The sequence below is a fragment of the Tachysurus vachellii genome, chromosome 8, assembly GCF_030014155.1.
Source record: "Tachysurus vachellii isolate PV-2020 chromosome 8, HZAU_Pvac_v1, whole genome shotgun sequence".
Taxonomy (NCBI): Eukaryota; Metazoa; Chordata; class Actinopteri; order Siluriformes; family Bagridae; genus Tachysurus; species Tachysurus vachellii.
Window position 1 is genome coordinate 26,137,138 of NC_083467.1, and position 18,353 is coordinate 26,155,490.

The 18,353-nt window shown below is 37.5% G+C and overlaps 2 protein-coding genes across 3 annotated transcripts; one reads left to right on the forward strand and one right to left on the reverse strand.

The window, feature by feature from the left end:
• Window positions 1–2,736: 2,736 nt before the first annotated feature.
• LOC132850731 (CD209 antigen-like protein C) lies at window positions 2,737–5,259 on the reverse strand. Its single transcript, XM_060877393.1, has 5 exons — window positions 5,081–5,259; window positions 4,692–4,973; window positions 4,360–4,505; window positions 3,675–3,781; window positions 2,737–3,195 (listed from the first exon to the last, which is right to left on the reverse strand). Exons 1-5 carry the CDS (start codon window positions 5,184–5,186, stop codon window positions 3,051–3,053), a joined length of 786 nt encoding a protein of 261 aa, XP_060733376.1. The 5' UTR covers window positions 5,187–5,259; the 3' UTR covers window positions 2,737–3,050.
• Window positions 5,260–12,015: 6,756 nt separating this feature from the next.
• prmt2 (protein arginine methyltransferase 2) lies at window positions 12,016–17,975 on the forward strand. Of its 2 annotated transcripts, none has more exons than XM_060877057.1 (9): window positions 12,016–12,186; window positions 12,905–13,081; window positions 13,307–13,465; window positions 14,221–14,385; window positions 14,649–14,824; window positions 15,847–15,976; window positions 16,443–16,579; window positions 16,938–17,109; window positions 17,731–17,975. In XM_060877057.1, the coding sequence occupies exons 1-9, from the start codon at window positions 12,094–12,096 to the stop codon at window positions 17,761–17,763; spliced, it is 1,242 nt and encodes a 413-aa protein (XP_060733040.1). In that variant the 5' UTR covers window positions 12,016–12,093; the 3' UTR covers window positions 17,764–17,975. The 2 variants fall into 2 exon arrangements, with proteins under 2 accessions (XP_060733040.1, XP_060733039.1); XM_060877056.1 differs by having other exon boundaries at window positions 12,017–12,186; window positions 13,304–13,465.
• The last annotated feature ends 378 nt before the right edge of the window (window positions 17,976–18,353 follow it).

Genomic DNA, 18,353 nt, shown 5'->3' on the forward strand with positions numbered 1-18,353 from the left:
ATCCACACGACACGGGGAACTAACGGAAATTACACTAATGAATCTGCGCTGCCATCGGCAACGCGGCTCACATATATACACACAGTGTCAATCACAGGATGGGAACCAGGTGAGGAGACAGGGAGGAGCGGACGAAGGCGGGGCAGACACGTGACAATAATAAAAACATTCGCACGTGTCCAAAGGTCCGCGCTGATCCCTGACACTAATATAACACCCAGGTCTTTCACTGTCGAGCTACTAACAACAGTACATCCCTCTAATTGGAAGTTAAATTGTGAGAATTTCTATGTACTGGTTTTTGGACCTATAATTAGTATTTCTGTCTTATCAGAGTTTAATAACAGAAAATTACAGCTCATCCAGTCTTTTATCTCTCTAAGGCACTGAGTTAATTTGGACAATTTAGCTATTTCATCTGGTCAGACCCCAGAGGGTTAAAGTATGCATGAGCAAGCCCAGTCTGGGAAATGAAAGACTCATAAGTTCATAAGTTCAGCAAGCTTAAGAAGTTAACATAGAACTCCACTTGTATACAAAGCAACATTATAGCAGCAAGAGCTTAGCAATAATAGTAATGCAATATGACCAATATAAGTAAGAACTTTTAACATCATCCAAACTCATAAAGTTAACATATAATCAGTAGAAATCATATACAGTATAGAATAGCAAGAAAATAAATGAGGAAACTTACTCATTGTAGCTGAAAAGAGAATTAATCCACAAGACGTCTGTCATGAAAGACTGAGTGACAAATGTGACAAGAACAAGGAAGTGAAGCTCTCTTGAGTGATTGTCTAAATCATTTTAATTTGTACTGCCAATATCCACCATACTCATTTATGTATATACATATATTTTCACATATATTTTTAAGTATTTTATATAGTTTATACTTTTTATTTATCTACCTCCTTTTGGTTTTATTTTCATCCTTAATTCAATATTTCTATGCTTGAATACCGGACAGACGTGAAAAGCATTTCACTGCATGTCATACTCTGTATGTATGTGTATGTGACAAATAAAATTTGATTTGATTTGAAACAGCATTTAAAGACATCAAAAGACCTTTTTAGAGTTTTTAACCTAAGTACTTAGGGGTTGGGTTATACTGTTAAAGAAAAAAAGAAAGATCAAGGAGAGATATTTTCAACAATTATTCATTCATTCATTCATTCATCTTCTACCGCTTATCCGAACTACCTCGGGTCACGGGGAGCCTGTGCCTATCTCAGGCGTCATCGGGCATCAAGGCAGGATACACCCTGGATGGAGTGCCAACCCATCGCAGGGCACACACACACACACACTCATTCACACACTACGGACAATTTTTCAGAGATGCCAATCAACCTACCATGCATGTCTTTGGACCGGGGGAGGAAACCGGAGTACCAGGAGGAAACCCCCGAGGCACGGGGAGAACATGCAAACTCCACACACACAAGGTGGAGGCGGGAATCGAACCCACAACCCTGGAGGTGTGAGGCGAATGTGCTAACCACTAAGCCACCGTGACCCCCCTTTTTCAACAATTATAATTTTTTAATTATAAAAAAAATGTTTCACCAGGATCACTGACCAAATTTCACATTTTAACCAAATACAAAGTATTTGTTCAATTGCCTTTTTGGACTCCTTTATCATTTGTAATGTTGCTCCCATTTAAAACAGTTCGGCTCAAGCCCAGCCATTTTTAGGGTCATGATTGAGGACAATGTCCCGTCCAGAGACAAGCTGTTTCGTGTTGAGGTTTTGTTCAAACCGACCATTGTAAATATCCTCTCTAATGAATATGTTTTTTTTATTGGTTGTTGTGTTAAATCTTACATACAATAGTGCTATTTTCTGATTGGCTATTGTGTAGCCTCTTTTTTTTTATTGGCTGAGAAGTGTCAGGCTCGACTAAAAACTACAGGGGAGACGCGCTTGATTCCTGCCCGGTTCCATAAAGACAGCGGTGCGGACTGATACATTTTGGGCGCTGCGGCGTATTAAATATATGATAAATAGTCAAAAAGCTTTTCTGCGTGAGAAATACGATGTGTGGCGGGAGAGCGTGAAAAAAGACCGAAATGAGTGACTGTCACGCTCAATGCGTGATACTTGACAGCCCTGCATTTATTTACTTGTCATTTAGTTGTGGTACTATAGCTCATGCCACAATCTAGAAATATTGCTCTATGTGGCTGAAAATTTCAGCACCTTCAAACACGTACAGCTTCCTGTGTCTGTGAAGCACTGACTTAGCTACAGCACAACAAATGAAAAAGAACTGCATGCATACTTATTTAAATATTTAAATATTGTATATAAGTATACTATTAATGTTGAATCTTTGTATAAATCCTTGTATAATGTTAACTTTTCTGTACTTTTGCAATATTTCTTATGTTCTGTAAAGCTGCTTTGATACAATGTCCATTGTTAGAAGTGCTGTACAAATAAATTTGAATTGAATATAAGAAGAGAAAAGATTTCACTGGTAAACTCCTCACACTATCCTGAATGGCAGAAGAGGATGCTATAGAGGATGGCCTGCTCACTCTGGGCTCCTCCTCTTAAGCTAAGGGTATGCGCATTTAAAATCCAACTAAAACAACTCTTCTTATCTATTTATTCCAAGTAGGATGATGGGAGTGACCCATGCGCTTTCTGAACATCTCTACATTTTTAAGCTTCATTGGGATATTTATCATTAGAAAAAAACAATATTTCTAATTAAAGAGGTTGCATAAAACCTGTATTTTTATTGGAAAAGATAATTAAAGTTAATTAAAAATAAAACATTTTGGTTTGCACAAAGGAAGAAAAATGTGGTTGTACTGTATAAGTATTCACCCCCTAGGTTAATAGTAAGTAGAAAGACCTTTGGCTCAAACATGGACACTCAGGACAAAATCAACAAAATTACATCATCAGTGAAAGTCAAAAAAGCAAAAGACCCTGATCAAGTTACAGTTTCTTTACAATTTCTTTTGCAGATTTTCTCTCCTTGACAATATATGGGTCAAATCAAACAAAAAATGTTAATCTAAAACATTTCAGCTGTTAACTCTTTTCTCACAGATCCAGATATACTCATAACTACAGTGAACATCAACCCAATTTGGTACAGGTTCAGCCCGATAGCCAGATACAGCACAGTCCTCATCACCTTTGTTGTTAGGTTCCCCATTACTCCAAAACCTGCAAAGAAATCAAACAGCAATAATAATAATAATAATAATAATAATAATAATAATAATAATAATAATAAGTTATGTTAACATGAAACCTAAAAATCTAACAATTGGTTGTAATTAAAAAGGTTGATCTAAACACCTCAGTTGGATCCGAGTAAATGGACTGAAATCTCAGACTCACAAACAACATTATAATAAAAACACACAGAGAATTTGGGTAACATGATTAGACAATACATTTCTCTGAATTAGTAACAGGTTTAATTATCAGGTGCAATAAAAGCACATCTGCCAGAAGATCATTGTATCAATGCATGCTGTTAACATTAGATTTGTCTATCATCTTAACAACTAAACAATGCAACATCTTTAATAAACTGCCGACAGCATCAGCCAACAGTGATGTTGTAATAATCCTTGGTAACACAACCTCTCAGTGAACTTGCTGACCAGTGTAGATTTTAGGAGACAGTTATCTCTTACCCACTGAACACTGCTGTACCATCCACCCATTTCCAGACCCCCTCAATGTCCCTGTCATTCGCACCGATCCAAGCACCTTCACCTCTTCTCCACACCTCAACAAAGTCCTGGTGAGGAATAACAACTAATTCGACATTCCAAGAAACACACCATCCATGCACATACTGAATCCCTGAACAGATAGACAATTAAACTGTTGTAGAAAATTTTATAACCCCTGTTATATTTCAGTACCCTTGATTTATCCAATCCGATTGGTTAGACATTACCGCACTGTTGAGTTAGACAGAAATTTAAGAGGGATCCCATTTTCAAAATATTTGGTTCACTGGTCAGAATTCAGAACAAAATGGAAAGATTCATGGAAAGTCTTCACAGTATTATATTATAATTGAGGATTTTATGTATAATCCTCACACCTGTAATCACCACCTGATGTCTGACTGTATTCAAGTATATTTTTAGACTGAATGAATTCAAACAAAAAACAGTGAAACCTGTAATTATATCTTTGATCTCAGGTTGTATTTTATTACACATTGTTTAGGGTTTTATAAATCTTCTAGGATTTTATACATTATGTAAATAAATGATTCAGTCTGTCAAAAAAGATCTACAGTAAGGGTGCATAGTAAAATTCTGTCTCAAATTTTGATTTCTCTCTTCATTTTCTTCTCTCCATTACCTGTTCCTCTCTGCTGTTTATGATCACCAGATCTGCTCCTCTTCTCATACAGTCATGTCTGCTCTCAATCCAGTTTTTCTTCTCAGTAGAAATGAAGTAAATACTAGAGCTGAAGTATTTCCATCCTGGTGTGTTAATGTCCCTCACTGTACAGAGAACAGATAAAAACACAAGCACCTTAATAACAGGTCTGCATTGTTACTGAACTTTTTTTAAACCCATACTTTACAGTGAGCTTTACATTTAAATCAGTCTTATGAATCCTGGACCACTGGCTTTTGGACCCTGTTGCTTATTATTAAGACATTATCCTTGTACAAAAAATGGCATACAGTTCTTCTGGAGTTCATCAGTCTTCCTCTGAAACTGGTCTCTTTCTTCGGACACTTTTTTGTATCTGATCTCTAACTGATCCTTCTCAGCAGACACATTGTTGTAACTGGTCACTAATAGGTCTCTCTGATTAGTCATGTTGTTGTAACTGGTCTGTATCCTGTCTCTTTCTGTAGTGAGCTTGACCCACAGTATTGCGATGGCAGCCAGCATGAGAACAAGCATCACCAGCAGACACACCACAGCCAGTCTGTAGCCTCCGTGTCCTGAGGTGTTGTGTTCTAAAGCCAGAATGTTATACATACTGTATGAATTATTTACATAGAATAGAATATTTAATTAAATTGGGTGAAGTAGTCTGTGTATAAATGTGAGTGTGTGAGCATACCTGAAGTTCCTTTATTGCTTTTGGTCTCTTGCTTTTTTGTTGCATATTCAGTCACACAGATATTTTCATAGACATCTGTGTTGTTTGCAGAAACTGAATTACTCATTCTTCTGTAAAGACTCTGCAGCTGCAATATGTTCTTAACATTGAGGTCTCTACAATCTCCAGTGCAGCCTACAGCTCAGAAAAAACCCCTCTGTGCTCAAATAAGGAAGTTAAGGGTACACCACATCTAGCATCAAAAGATCTTTCTCTTCCTGAAGTACTCAAATGTTTTTGTTACATTCCTGGTACTGGTGCTCTAGATAAGTGGGTCTGCCAAATACTGTAATTTGAAATTATTTTGGTTCATTAGGTCATGCGAAAGAGTACTGTTACCCTAAAAACTCTGTTGCGGAGGTAATACAGCAAGAAAATCACTTTTTTTAGTGGTTAGGTTATTGATAAATCAACAAGATGGACAAGATATATTGTCAATAATTACAGAATTTAAACAATTCTGTCATCTGTTTTTGTCATTTAACAATATTTTAGTCACTTATTTTAAGGCTTTGCAGATTCTCCTGTGAATGATCCATAATAGGAATGGTCATGCCTTAGAATAAGAACATTAACTGTAACCCATCATTTAAGAGTTAGTGTAAGGTTTAACTTCATGCTGTTGCTTTAGCAAATTAATTGACAAAAAGTTGAAAAATCACCCAGGATCTGGTGTAATTTTATATAACAGCAGTATAATATTGTAATCAACAGACATTTTGTCTTAAAAGAACATTTATTTAATTGTCATTTATTATGATACCACAGCTGAAAATGTTGATGTTTGCAGCTGAAATTTTTTAGCACCATCAAAAACATACAGCTTCCTGTTTTAGGAACACCATTGTCTATCATCAATATATCCATAGCATCTGGTCAGGTACGAACTGCTTTCAAGAGAGCAAGGGGTATTCCCATCCTAAATAAACCTGCTCTGTATCCATCAGACATCAGTGGCTACTGTACGGTATCACTTCTCTCGTTTCTTTCAAAATGTTTTGAACGCATTGTTTATAATCAACTGTCTGTCTATCTCTCACAGAACAACCTCCAAGATCCCAACCAGTCTGGCTTTAAAGCAGAAAATTCCACAGAGACAGCAATTTTGGATGTCTCTGAGAATCTACATATCGCTAGATCAGCCAAACTGTCGTCCTTATCCCCCTTGACCTTTCAGCAGCGTTTGATACGGTCAACCACAAGACTCTCTTGAAACAGCATTTAAAGACACCAGAAGACCTTTGTCTCCCTGACATTTTAACCTAAGTACTTAGGGGTGGAGTTATACTGTTAAAGAAAAAAGAAAGATCAAGGAGAGATATTTTCAACAATTATAAATTTTTAATTTATTAACAAGTTATTATGCTTTGTTTTTGTAATAACAATATTTATTTAAACCCATTTATTTTTGGCTTTGTGTATTCTCTGTGAATTATCCATTATAGGAACAAACATGAGAACATTCATTTACTTGTCATTTGGGTGTGGTACGACAGCTCATGCCGCACGCTAAAAATATTGCTGTATGCGGCTGAAAATTTTAGCACCTTCAAACATGTACAGCTTCCTATGTCTGTGAAGCACTGACTCATGCATGCATACTTAATTAAATATTTATATATAATAATATTAATGTTGAATCTTTGTATAAACCTTTTTGTACTTTTTGCAATATTTCTTATGTTCTGTAAAGCTGCTTTGATACAATGTCCATTGTTAAAAGTGCTGTACAAATAAATTTGAATTGAATTGTATATAAGAAGAGAAAAGGTTTCACTGGTAAACTCCTCACACTATCCTGAATGGCAGAAGAGGATTCTATAGAGGATGGCCTGCTCACTCTGGGCTCCTCCTCTTAAGCTAAGAGTATGTTTATTTAAAAGCCAACTAAAACAACTCTTCTCATCTATTTGTCCCAAGGACAATGACGCAAGTGACCCATGCGCTTTCTGAACAACTCTACATTTTTAAGCTTCATTGGGATTTTTATCATTGGATGAAGACAGTACTTCTAATCTTTTAAGGTGAAAGCTGTATTTTTATTGAAAAAGATAATTAAAGTTAATTAAAAATAAAACATTTTGGTTTGCACAAAGGAATAAAAATGTTGTTGTACTGTATAAGTATTCACCCCCTACACTGTAAAAAAAAATTCTGTAAAAAAAACAGTAATCTACTGGCAGCTGTGGTTGCCAGCATTGTACTGTTAAAATACAGTGGGTTACTGTTATCAAAATTAACAGCAAGATGCTGTTTTGTTAGCAACAGTATCCTACTGCTAAATAACAGTTGTATGCTGTTGCTAACAAAACAGCATCTTGCTGTTAATTTTGATAACAGTAACCCACTGTATTTTAACAGTACAATGCTGGCAACCACAGCTGCCAGTAGATTACTGTTTTTTTACAGAATTTTTTTTACAGTGTATAACTATTTTTTAACAGTAGGATACGGTTACATTAGCTACACCATACAAATGTTATTTAGCGGTATATATTTGTAATTTACATTTACAATCACAACCCAATTATTTTAAATTACAAATGCTATTATACCCTGCATTCTACATTTGTGGAAAACAAAATAAATAAGGCCAACTTATTGTTTTAGTCCTTCTTTATTTCTCTTTAACATTAAATGAATTGTTAGGCTGTTGTGGCAAAAAAAAAAATAGCAAAAATGCAAGCCATTAAGTACAATAAATCAGCAATATATTATCTTACCTTATTTAAGACTTTAACAAACACCAACCCTTTCTGGATATAAACAATAGAACACAAAAATAATAACGGTATATACAAACCACTGTAAAAACAAAAAAACAAACAAACAAAAAAACATTTTAAATAAAGTGCCACTCAAAGTTCATCAATCTTTTTAAAAGATTCGACACTTTCAGATTGACTGTCATGGTCTTCTTTTGTACTGTTTTCCCTGTCTTTTTAGACGTCACTTTTCCTTTTGCAGCCTTGGTCCCTTTTTCTGGATTTATTCCAACAAATCGTCTGAAAATAATAAGGGAAAACTTTCTGTGATTTAATTTAATAATCTAAAAACACTGTACAGTAGTGTACGATTGTTATTTAATACATTAGCTAATGTTATGAATTGTTAGAAAAATTACAGCTTAAAAGTCACAAGTTTGAAATTGAGTAAATTAGATCACCATTTTGGAACTACTCCTCTTAGGTCAAAATACTATTGTTACCATATTATTGAAAGACAAAAATAAATTTACCGTTGTAGAAATTCCAGTGTGGATGTTGCTTCCTCTTGATATTGCAGGTTGAAGATGTAATACAGTGAAAACAAAGCAGCAAGTCCAGAGAGAAAGGTTGGTTGCACACCCTCTGCCTTCCAAGCTGATCATCCACCTTTTCATCCACTATCCTTGAGTATCACTTGGACCTTAAAGGAGTGTACAGATTATGTTATAAACTATTGTCCTTGGAGAGCTAGCATGAGAAAAGGCAATGAGAAAATTATGCAAGCCCTGACAAAATCATATAATATTCATATCTTCCAAGACAACAAACCTTGCAGTTTCAATATTTTAGCCAACAAGCCACTAATGTTATGATATGCGAACTAAACATCACAAACTCTTTCAGGCATAACATAAAATATTTTCCTGTTTTACACAAGTACACTTTAATCAAACATTTTTATACAGTGGCCAGAATGAGGCACATAATGATGGATTTTCTCCGGATGGTAAAAAGTTTACTTACCAAGCAGAATCAATCGAGGAGTCACAGGTAAGTTACCAGTCTTCTCAAGGTTAGCAGGAGTGGCAGAAATCTATTGGTTAAGATAAGAATTAGAAATTAAAATCTCCAAAAAAACATTTGTCCCAATAATATTCCACAGTGTACGTATTAAAACAAGAATAGCTTATCCAAATGTACACTTCTTACCGTTTATTTACTTTTTTGTTATATTGACACAAAATACATATTTTCAACATATAATATCTAACTGTCTATACAGTGCACAGAATGGGAGTCAGAATGGAACACCTAGATGCACAGTGAAAAAAAGAGATTCTTTTGGTTGTTCACTCTGTTTTGAGTTTCACTCTGTTTTGAGTTGAGTTTTTGGATTGACTGAATATCTTCAATGATTGTCTGAATTACTGAGGCTGGAAGCAATAGTTTTGCTTGCAGTTTCAAACAGAGCAGAGCAAGATTCCTTACAAACAGTGTCTCATCAACATTTTCAGGACTTACATTTGGTTCCTCACAGTTCTCACCTTCATCAGTCTGTGTATCAGACTGAAAATTATCCTCCTGAATCTGCGAGCAGCTGGCTTCAGGTGTCGTGACTGATTGTCTTGTCTTTAAGTTTTCTGGACAAATGAAAGGTAAATGTTGATATAACAGCAAACGTTTTACCACACTGCATAAAAGGACATGTGACTCTTCCACCCTCTTTAATGTGTTTTTTAACATGAGAAATAAAGTCAGGTAAACTAGTACTTTTGGCACCACACAAACCAACATGACATTCTAATGAATTTGTTGTGCACATTGTGGCTTCTGACTTATATCTTTTATGGTGCCTGTACACATGAGATTTCAAGCCCGCGTGTTTTTGAAACGTTCGATTACAGTATGCAGCAACAGAATGCACAATTTGAGACATGACTGTGTATTCTCATGTGTTTCACGTAAGTCGCAGGGGTAGCACATGTTTCCCCGCAGAAATGACAGGGAAACATCAGGACAGCAGGAACAATATCTAACAAATTACTGATGCATTCGAGTCGCGCTCAAAAGATAAAATGGCTGACGAAAGTGCAAGATGATTTGACGTTAGATTTTTTTTAATGAACACATTCACAGTAATCTGCCCATAATTATAGCCTATAACCATTCACTATAAACTAGCATAAAATAAACCTGTCTTTCCAACTGCGGGTACACGTACAGTGCTTGACAATGTTTAAGTTAAACTGAGGTAAAATGGCACAAGCATACCTCTTGTATTTGAACGTTAACGTTACCCGATCACAATTTTGGAAAGTGTCAAGCCCCTAACGGATAACGACTTGACCGAATCTTTACCGCATGCTTTTTAGAAAGCAATGCCAATAAAACAGTGAGTAACATATGGTGTAATCAACCGTTAAATTGTAAAATAATACAAAAATCTAATGTGAGAGCCGAGTTTGCAGATTTTTGAGGACGGTCTCTGTTTTGATTGATCCGTTACCCACATATTTTCATGACTTTATTTTTCGAAGTAAATTGCAACACACATTATATTCAACGGATATATTTTGCGATAACTATTGCTTTCTCTGATTAAAACATTTAAAATTCCCATGTAATATTTATTTTTTAAAGATATGACAAACATAGATAAAGGTGCAAACTACCTCGTGGTGATAATCCACGTCGCACAAATAAAAAAAAATATGATATATATAATACCGTTAAAATAACAGTGAAATACTGTTGTTGCTCGACCACTAACCTGAAGTGAACAAGCCTTCCCACAATGCACTGCAAAAAACGGCAATCTACTGATATTTCATAACAGCAATTTGCTGTTAAATTTCTATGTAAATTTACAGAATTTTTTTACAGTGTAGGTTAATAGTAAGTAGAAAAACCTTTGGCTCAAACATGGACAATCTTACCCATATACAATAATGCTATTTTCTGATTTGCTATTGGGGGGCACGGTGGCTTAGTGGTTAGCACGTTCGCCTCACACCTCCAGGGTCGGGGTTCGATTCCCGCCTCCACCTTGTGTGTGTGGAGTTTGCATGTTCTCCCCGTGCCTCGGGGGTTTCCTCTGGGTACTCCGGTTTCCTCTTGACATCCAAAGACATGCATGGTAGGTTGATTGGCATCTCTGGAAAATTGTCCCTAGTGTGTCCCTAATGTGTCCCTATTGTCCCAGGGCATCACTCCACGCCCTGTGATGGGTTGGCACTCTGTCCAGGGTGTATCCTGCCTTGATGCCCGAGACGCCTGAGATAGGCACAGGCTCCCCGTGACCCGAGGTAGTTCGGATAAGTGGTAGAAGATGAATGAATGAATGATTGGCTATTGTGTAGCCTCTTTTTTTGATTGGCTGATAAGTGTCAGGCTCGACTAAGAACTCGGCCCGGTTCCATAGAGACAGCGGTGCGGACTGATACATTTTGGGTGCTGCAGCCTATTAAATATATGATAAATAGTCAAAAAGTTTTTCTGCGTGAGAAATACAATGTGTGGCGGGAGAGCGTGAGAAAAGACCCAAATGCGTGACTGTCACTCTCAATGACAGCCCTGTGTGCGTGTGTGTGCGTGAGCTTATGAGTGTGTATGTGAATAAATATGAATTGTGTACATATATACAGTATATACACATATGAACTATGCACACTATGAATATCAATAAAAAATTTATATAATGTATAAATATATAACATGTGGGTTAAAACTATAAAACTCTTTAGATTTCTAAATATACAAAGTAGAAATATTCTTTTCAGAGTAGAAATATAAGTATTTTCTATACATATAGGAATGTAAACATGGTATAAACACAAATATGCACATAAAGTTAAATTACAGTATAACATTTATTTACAAATTTTATCAACATGGCACTTAACAGGGTTACAGTATATAGTCCACAGGGGCATGTGAAAGGGGGTAAAGAGAAGAGAAAGTGTTCAGCACCATGAAAGTGTTCTTCAGCCCATTGGTTTGGGCCTGGAGGCTCCTGAAGAAGTGCACACAACCACAACAACACAACACAATCACACCACACCACACCACAATACAAATACGATATACATATAGACTCTCAAATAACAAACAAATGAATAAATGAACTAAGACTTGGGCTGTAATACTGATCTCTGCCTCTAGATGTCAGTAAACACACAGTCTGCTACATGACGGCAGCAGAAGTAGACACTTCCTGTCTGCGGTGTTTTCATGTGGGTAGTGTTTATGTGTGTGTTTGTGTAGGAGATGAGTGATTGTGAGAACACACACACTAACAACAACATTATTACACAGGAGTTTATAGCGTTAGAGGATTTTAGAGCTACAGGAAAAGAGCAGGTCAGATTTCATCCTTCATTAACTACATCATTCAGCATTATTATACAGATCTTCATTCACACACACACACACACACTCTCTCTCTCTCTCACACACACACACAAAGAGTAGTGTGTGTGTGTGTGTTAAGAGTAGTGTGTGTGTGTAATGTGTGTTAAGAGTAGAGTGTGTGTTAAGTGTAATGTGCGTGTTAAAGAGTAGTGTGTGTGTTAAGTGTAGTGTGTGTGTTAAAGAGTAGTGTGTGTGTGTTAAAGAGTAGTGTGTGTTAAGAGTAGTGTGTGTGTTATGTGTAATGTGTGTGTTAAAGAGTAGTGTGTGTGTTATGTGTAATGTGTGTTAAGAGTAGTGTGTGTGTTGTGTGTAATGTGTGTGTTAAAGAGTAGTGTGTGTGTTATGTGTAATGTGTGTTAAGAGTAGTGTGTGTGTTAAGTGTAATGTGTGTGTTAAAGAGTAGTGTGTGTTATGTGTAATGTGTGTTAAGAGTAGTGTGTGTGTTAAGTGTAATGTGTGTGTTAAAGAGTAGTGTGTGTGTTATGTGTAATGTGTGTTAAGAGTAGTGTGTGTGTTAAGTGTAATGTGTGTGTTAAAGAGTAGTGTGTGTTAAGAGTAGTGTGTGTGTTAAGTGTAATGTGTGTGTTAAAGAGTAGTGTGTGTTATGTGTAATGTGTGTTAAGAGTAGTGTGTGTGTTAAGTGTAATGTGTTCCTCTTCACTCGTAGTTGAGTTTCTCAGCAGGCGACAGGCTGCTAATCCATGAGCAGGTTTGTTCAGACTGGTGGTGGGCCGAGCGGAGCGGCTGCTTCGGCTACGTTCCCTCTGCGTTCCTCCAGCGAGGAGTCGAGGATGTGGAAGACGCCTGGCAGGACGAGGAGTATTTCAGCAGCTATGGAACTCTGGTACTCTGTAATTCTATTCTCTGACCGTTATTTATATATTGACTCGCATATGATGTCTATTTGCAAGAAGAAATGCAAAATTAAAAAAATGAAGTTTTTATTCTGACATTCGAATGATCTCGAACTCACCCTCGAGTCTGTATTTAATGTTGCAGGTTTATACCTGTTGTTATTTCGCGATTTGGAGACACTATTAAAAATCCTGTCCTGTTGCTTTCTCAGAAGCTTCACCTGGAGATGCTCTCGGACCGGCCGCGTACAGAAACCTACAGGCAGGTGATCGTGAGCAACAGCGCCGCCCTGAGGGGAAAAGTGGTGCTGGATCTGGGATGTGGAACCGGAATCATCAGCCTCTTCTGTGGCCGTTTAGCACAGCCTGCCGCTGTAAATATACACACACACACACACAGAGGGCAGGATTAAACTGCCTTTAATACAAGTCTTATTTCCATATAGTAGATTTATATTATTAATGTTGTAATAGGAATCCTACAAAACATGACCGGCTTTAATCCACAACAAACCCTGACTAAGTGGTGATGTGTATGAGTTAATCTGTTAATCCCAGATCTATAAATGATCCCCAATCTGTTAGCTGTCCTGCTAATCTGGTTAGTCCTGATTAATCTCAAAAGATTATTCTCTGTTTTGTCAACTGGTTTTTAGTTAGAAACACTGCTGTGTGCCGCTCTTATAGGAAATAAATCAGTGATGAGGGCTGTGATGAAGTTGTTATATTCATCCACAAAACATGTTCCAGTTATTAAACAGCTGTAAACATGAAGGATCACAAGTGGAAACTCCTGAAGATGTGAGAAAACTTAGTTTTACGCCTGACTGTTAAAGCGCAGATACTGGAGACTCCTTCCGTACACCTTAAATATTAAAAACTTTCACACTTTTAATGTGTTGTTGTGTCTGCACTGTTTAATATAAAATGACTCAACACCTTCTGACCAATTATAATCCAGAATGAATCAGCAGTGATGATGTAATCATGTTCTTTAGCGTGTTCAGTGTAACCTGAAAAAAAGCACTACAGTGTTGCATCAGATCCAAACTTCTGCTGTATGAAGTTTATTTATTTGTTTGTGAGCCGAAGACACTTTATTTGTGTTTTTATCCACCTTTAACTGTAGGTCTATGCGGTGGAGGCGAGCCCAGTGGCTAAACACACTGAGAAACTGGTGAAACTAAACGGGTGTGACGGCATCGTGAGCGTCTTTCACTCCAGAGCCGAGGATTTGACGCTTCCATCTAAGGTGGATGTACTCGTCTCAGAGTGGATGGGGAACTGCCTACTGGTATAAACTGAGAGATTGAGTGTGTGAGACTGTGTGTGTGAGAGAGAGAGAGAGAGAGATGGGATGTGGTAGCGTAGATGTTAATTTGTTGGACTACCAATCAGAAGGTTGTGAGTTCCAACCCCAGGTCCACCAAGGTCCATTTATTTAAATGCATGTTAGCATGCTAGTTCTGCCTTCTGAATAGCTCAGACTTGGTGTCTGACGTCTGGTGTAATCTCAGACATGGCTCCTCCCCCTTTTTGGATATGTTACATTTACAGTTCGAGTTCATGGTGGAGTCTGTGCTCCGTGTGCGGGATCACTGGCTGAAGGATGGAGGGATGATGTGGCCTTCATCCGCCTCACTGAGACTCGTTCCCTGTCAGGCCCATGCCGACTACAGCCAGAAAATGGAATTCTGGGAAAATATCTACGGCCTGGACTTCAGCTGTCTGCAGTAAGGAAATGGCAGTCATTCCGTTTGACCTTCCTGACACAATACGCTACAGAAACACACACCGGACAGTAATCATATTCCTCGTTTATATCACAGCTTTTTTACACTCAGTGCGAACTGAGTACAAAGTGTGCATGAGAAGCTGAGAGAAACAGCATGAAGTGATGACAACATAGAAAACTACTGAATTAATTCTTTTTCATGTTATAAATACATTAGATACAAAATGACATAAAGTCCATTAAGTCCAACAGCTAAAACAAGCACATTTTTAAAAAACTAATTTTTTTTTGATTGCTTAAAGTAACTCTGGAGGACTGGAACTCTGATCTAATTGGTTACACTGGTTTTGGAGGAAGAAACTCTGATCTAATTGGTTACACTGGTTTTGGAGGAAGAAACTCTGATCTAATTGGTTACACTGGTTTTGAGAGCAGGAACTCTGTTCTAATTGGTTACACTGGTTTTGAGAGCAGGAACTCTGTTCTAATTGGTTACACTGGTTTTGGAGGAAGAAACTCTGCTCTAATTGGTTACACTGGTTTTGGGAGCAGGAACTCTGTTCTAATTGGTTACACTGGTTTTGGAGGAAGAAACTCTGCTCTAATTGGTTACACTGGTTTTGGGAGCAGGAACTCTGTTCTAATTGGTTACACTGGTTTTGGAGGAAGAAACTCTGCTCTAATTGGTTACACTTGTTTTTCTAGGAAGAAACTCTGATCTAATTGGTTACACTGGTTTTGAGAGCAGGAACTCTGGTCTAATTGGTTACACTGGTTCAAAGTCACCACCTGTTGTCCTCAGATACAAATGTGTTTTTACTCTTAGCGAGGAAATAGCTAACAGATTAGCCAGTGCATAACAGTGAAGAAAAATGATCACATAGAAATGTAGAACATAGAAAAAAGTAGTAAAATAAAAGGTTAATAGCAGCATTTTCAGTTGTCTATAAAATCAATATTGTGTCCTGAATATGTTGAATATCTGATGGGTGTGTGTGTGTGTGTGTGTACGTACCTCAGGCCTGTTGCTCAGGAGGAGTTCTTCTCCAAGCCAAAGTTCAGCCATCACCTTGACCCTGACGACTGTCTCTCCACTGCGTGTGATGTCATCACTCTGGACATGCACACACTGAGCGTGTCTGATCTGGAGGTGAGAGTGTGAGAGCTTATCATCACGATAAAGAATCTGCAGGAGTAAAATATCTGGATCTCTTCAGTCTTTGTTGAGAAACTAAACTACTCAATGCTCCTGTTTGTCTTAATAAAGAGTCACAGACGATTCATTCCACACCATGAATCAAAGCAAAGTAAGTAACCTGTGAATATTAGGTGTGTTAAAGTCTATTTAAGTCATTACTCATGAGATTTACACAGCAATTGTTCATCACCTGGGAACCGGAAATACAGAAAGAGCTGCGACGATGAATGTCTCTGAATGTCTCTTCAGATTGTTTTGATAGAAAGTTCCACAATCTTGAAAAGTTCCGAGTGACAACAAGCATGAGGCCAGCACCACCTAAATGCATTGCTCTAATATTGCAGCATGCAATAGGACTGTGGTCTAGGTGTTAGAGATTACAGGAGAGCTTACTGTATGTGTGTGTGTGTGTGTGTAGAAGCTGAGAGGAGAGTTCGGATTCATCATAGAAAGATCTGGAACTCTGCATGGATTCACTGCTTGGTTCAGCACATTCTTCCGCAGTTTAGACGAGGGAGGATCGTCGCTGGAGCTCAACACCGGACCACACGCTGAGTATGTCCGCCCCCGTCTGACACCACCCCCAAATCCCCCACCCCCACTTCTGCCCCAGTTAGCCTTCCATCTGCCCTTCACATTGCAGCTGAAAATAGTATAAAGTCTGCGCTTGAAGCTACAGATTGAACTCATGCTCACATGATCCTAGCATTGTGACTTCACAGCTTTTATTTAATGCCTAACAGAACTTAATATTACTATTACAGAGTAGGTTTATTATTCTGTAACACTGAGCTGATAAAAAACAAATGTCAAATGAACTATGATATACTTTACTCAAATATTTTATAATAAACTTCTTTTCACCTTTCTCAGACTTACCATTAAATCCACGTGTTAATAATCCGCCCTTTAGGTCGACTCACTGGAAACAGACTCTGTTCATGTTGGACGGACCAACGGGAGTTGAGGAAGGTGATTGTGTGCGCGGGGCCATCACACTGCAGAGGAATCCTATTTGGAGACGTCACATGTCAATCATCATAGAGTGGAGTATAAAGAGGAGGAACGAGACAACTTTCACTGAGGTGACGCAACCAAGGCCTTCAGAATTGTTCTCACACACACTTTATTCTCTCGTAGTGTTATTTTTGTATGTTCGTGGGAAAGTTTTATCTCCAAAATCTAAAATTCATTTAATTTAATTAAGTTCTATCAGCAACATCTAGCATGAATCCACGAGGCAGAAACCACAACGGTGCAGAAATTAACCAGCTCCTCTGACGTGTTAAAAGTTTCAGTGTGAAATATATATTAAAAAAAGGAAATAAAATAATTAAGACAAAATAAACCTTGTAACTGCTGGTGAATTGCTGTGGTTTAAAGTGAATCTCCATGCTTTTAGGCTGTAAAAAAAAACAAAAACACTCCATCACTCCGTATCATACTGTATGTAATCACGTGTCTGATTATTTTCATGTAACAGTACGACATGAAGTGTTTTATTCCTCACTTATTTGGGGAAAATGAAGGAATTCTAAACAAGAAATGTAGAAATATAACTGTATGTAATCAACAGTGTTCAAAAATCCGTGTGAATTGTCGTGCTGTCAGTGATGAAGTGTGGGTTTAGTTTTGTAATACTGCTTACTTACTTAATACTTACTGCTATAAAATGTTGATTTTTGATTCTGTGTTTATTTAAACAGATGAAGTCGAAGCGTTTCCCCATGTGGAGGTGAGCCTTGCCTCAGGATTCATCCAGTACAGGACTGTTAACTTTAAATGAACATTTTGTTTACTACTTTAGCCTGCAAACTAGTATTTTATACGTGCACAACGTGTTCTGCTCTCAGCCAATCAAAACACACGATTTTATACTGACGTTAATTCATGACTGTCTTGTAATTGGTTCAAATGTACCGATGAAATAAAAACAATTCATGATCATGGATCCTGGCTCTCACAGTCACATGGTTTAAACTCACCATCACCCCATCTGCCCCCACACACACCCTTTTGGACGTGATCTCGTGTTTTTTTGATGCTTTTCTAAAGAAGTATATTTTTACATGTGTAATTGTTCTGATGTGAAATCGAAAATGAAATCTAACACACGTCATGATATTTAGACGTCCGCTACAACACAGAGACGTGAAGTGTGTGAGGTCTGAATATTGAAGATGAATAAAACATTACTGTGGTGATAAGATATGTTTAGCAAGAAATGCCTCAAAAGAACACCAAACTGAAAACCAGACGTTATTTTCCTCACGTGACAGATTTCATCCTCTGTAGAGATTTTTCTGTTGGTGGTTTCAGGTTTTCACTT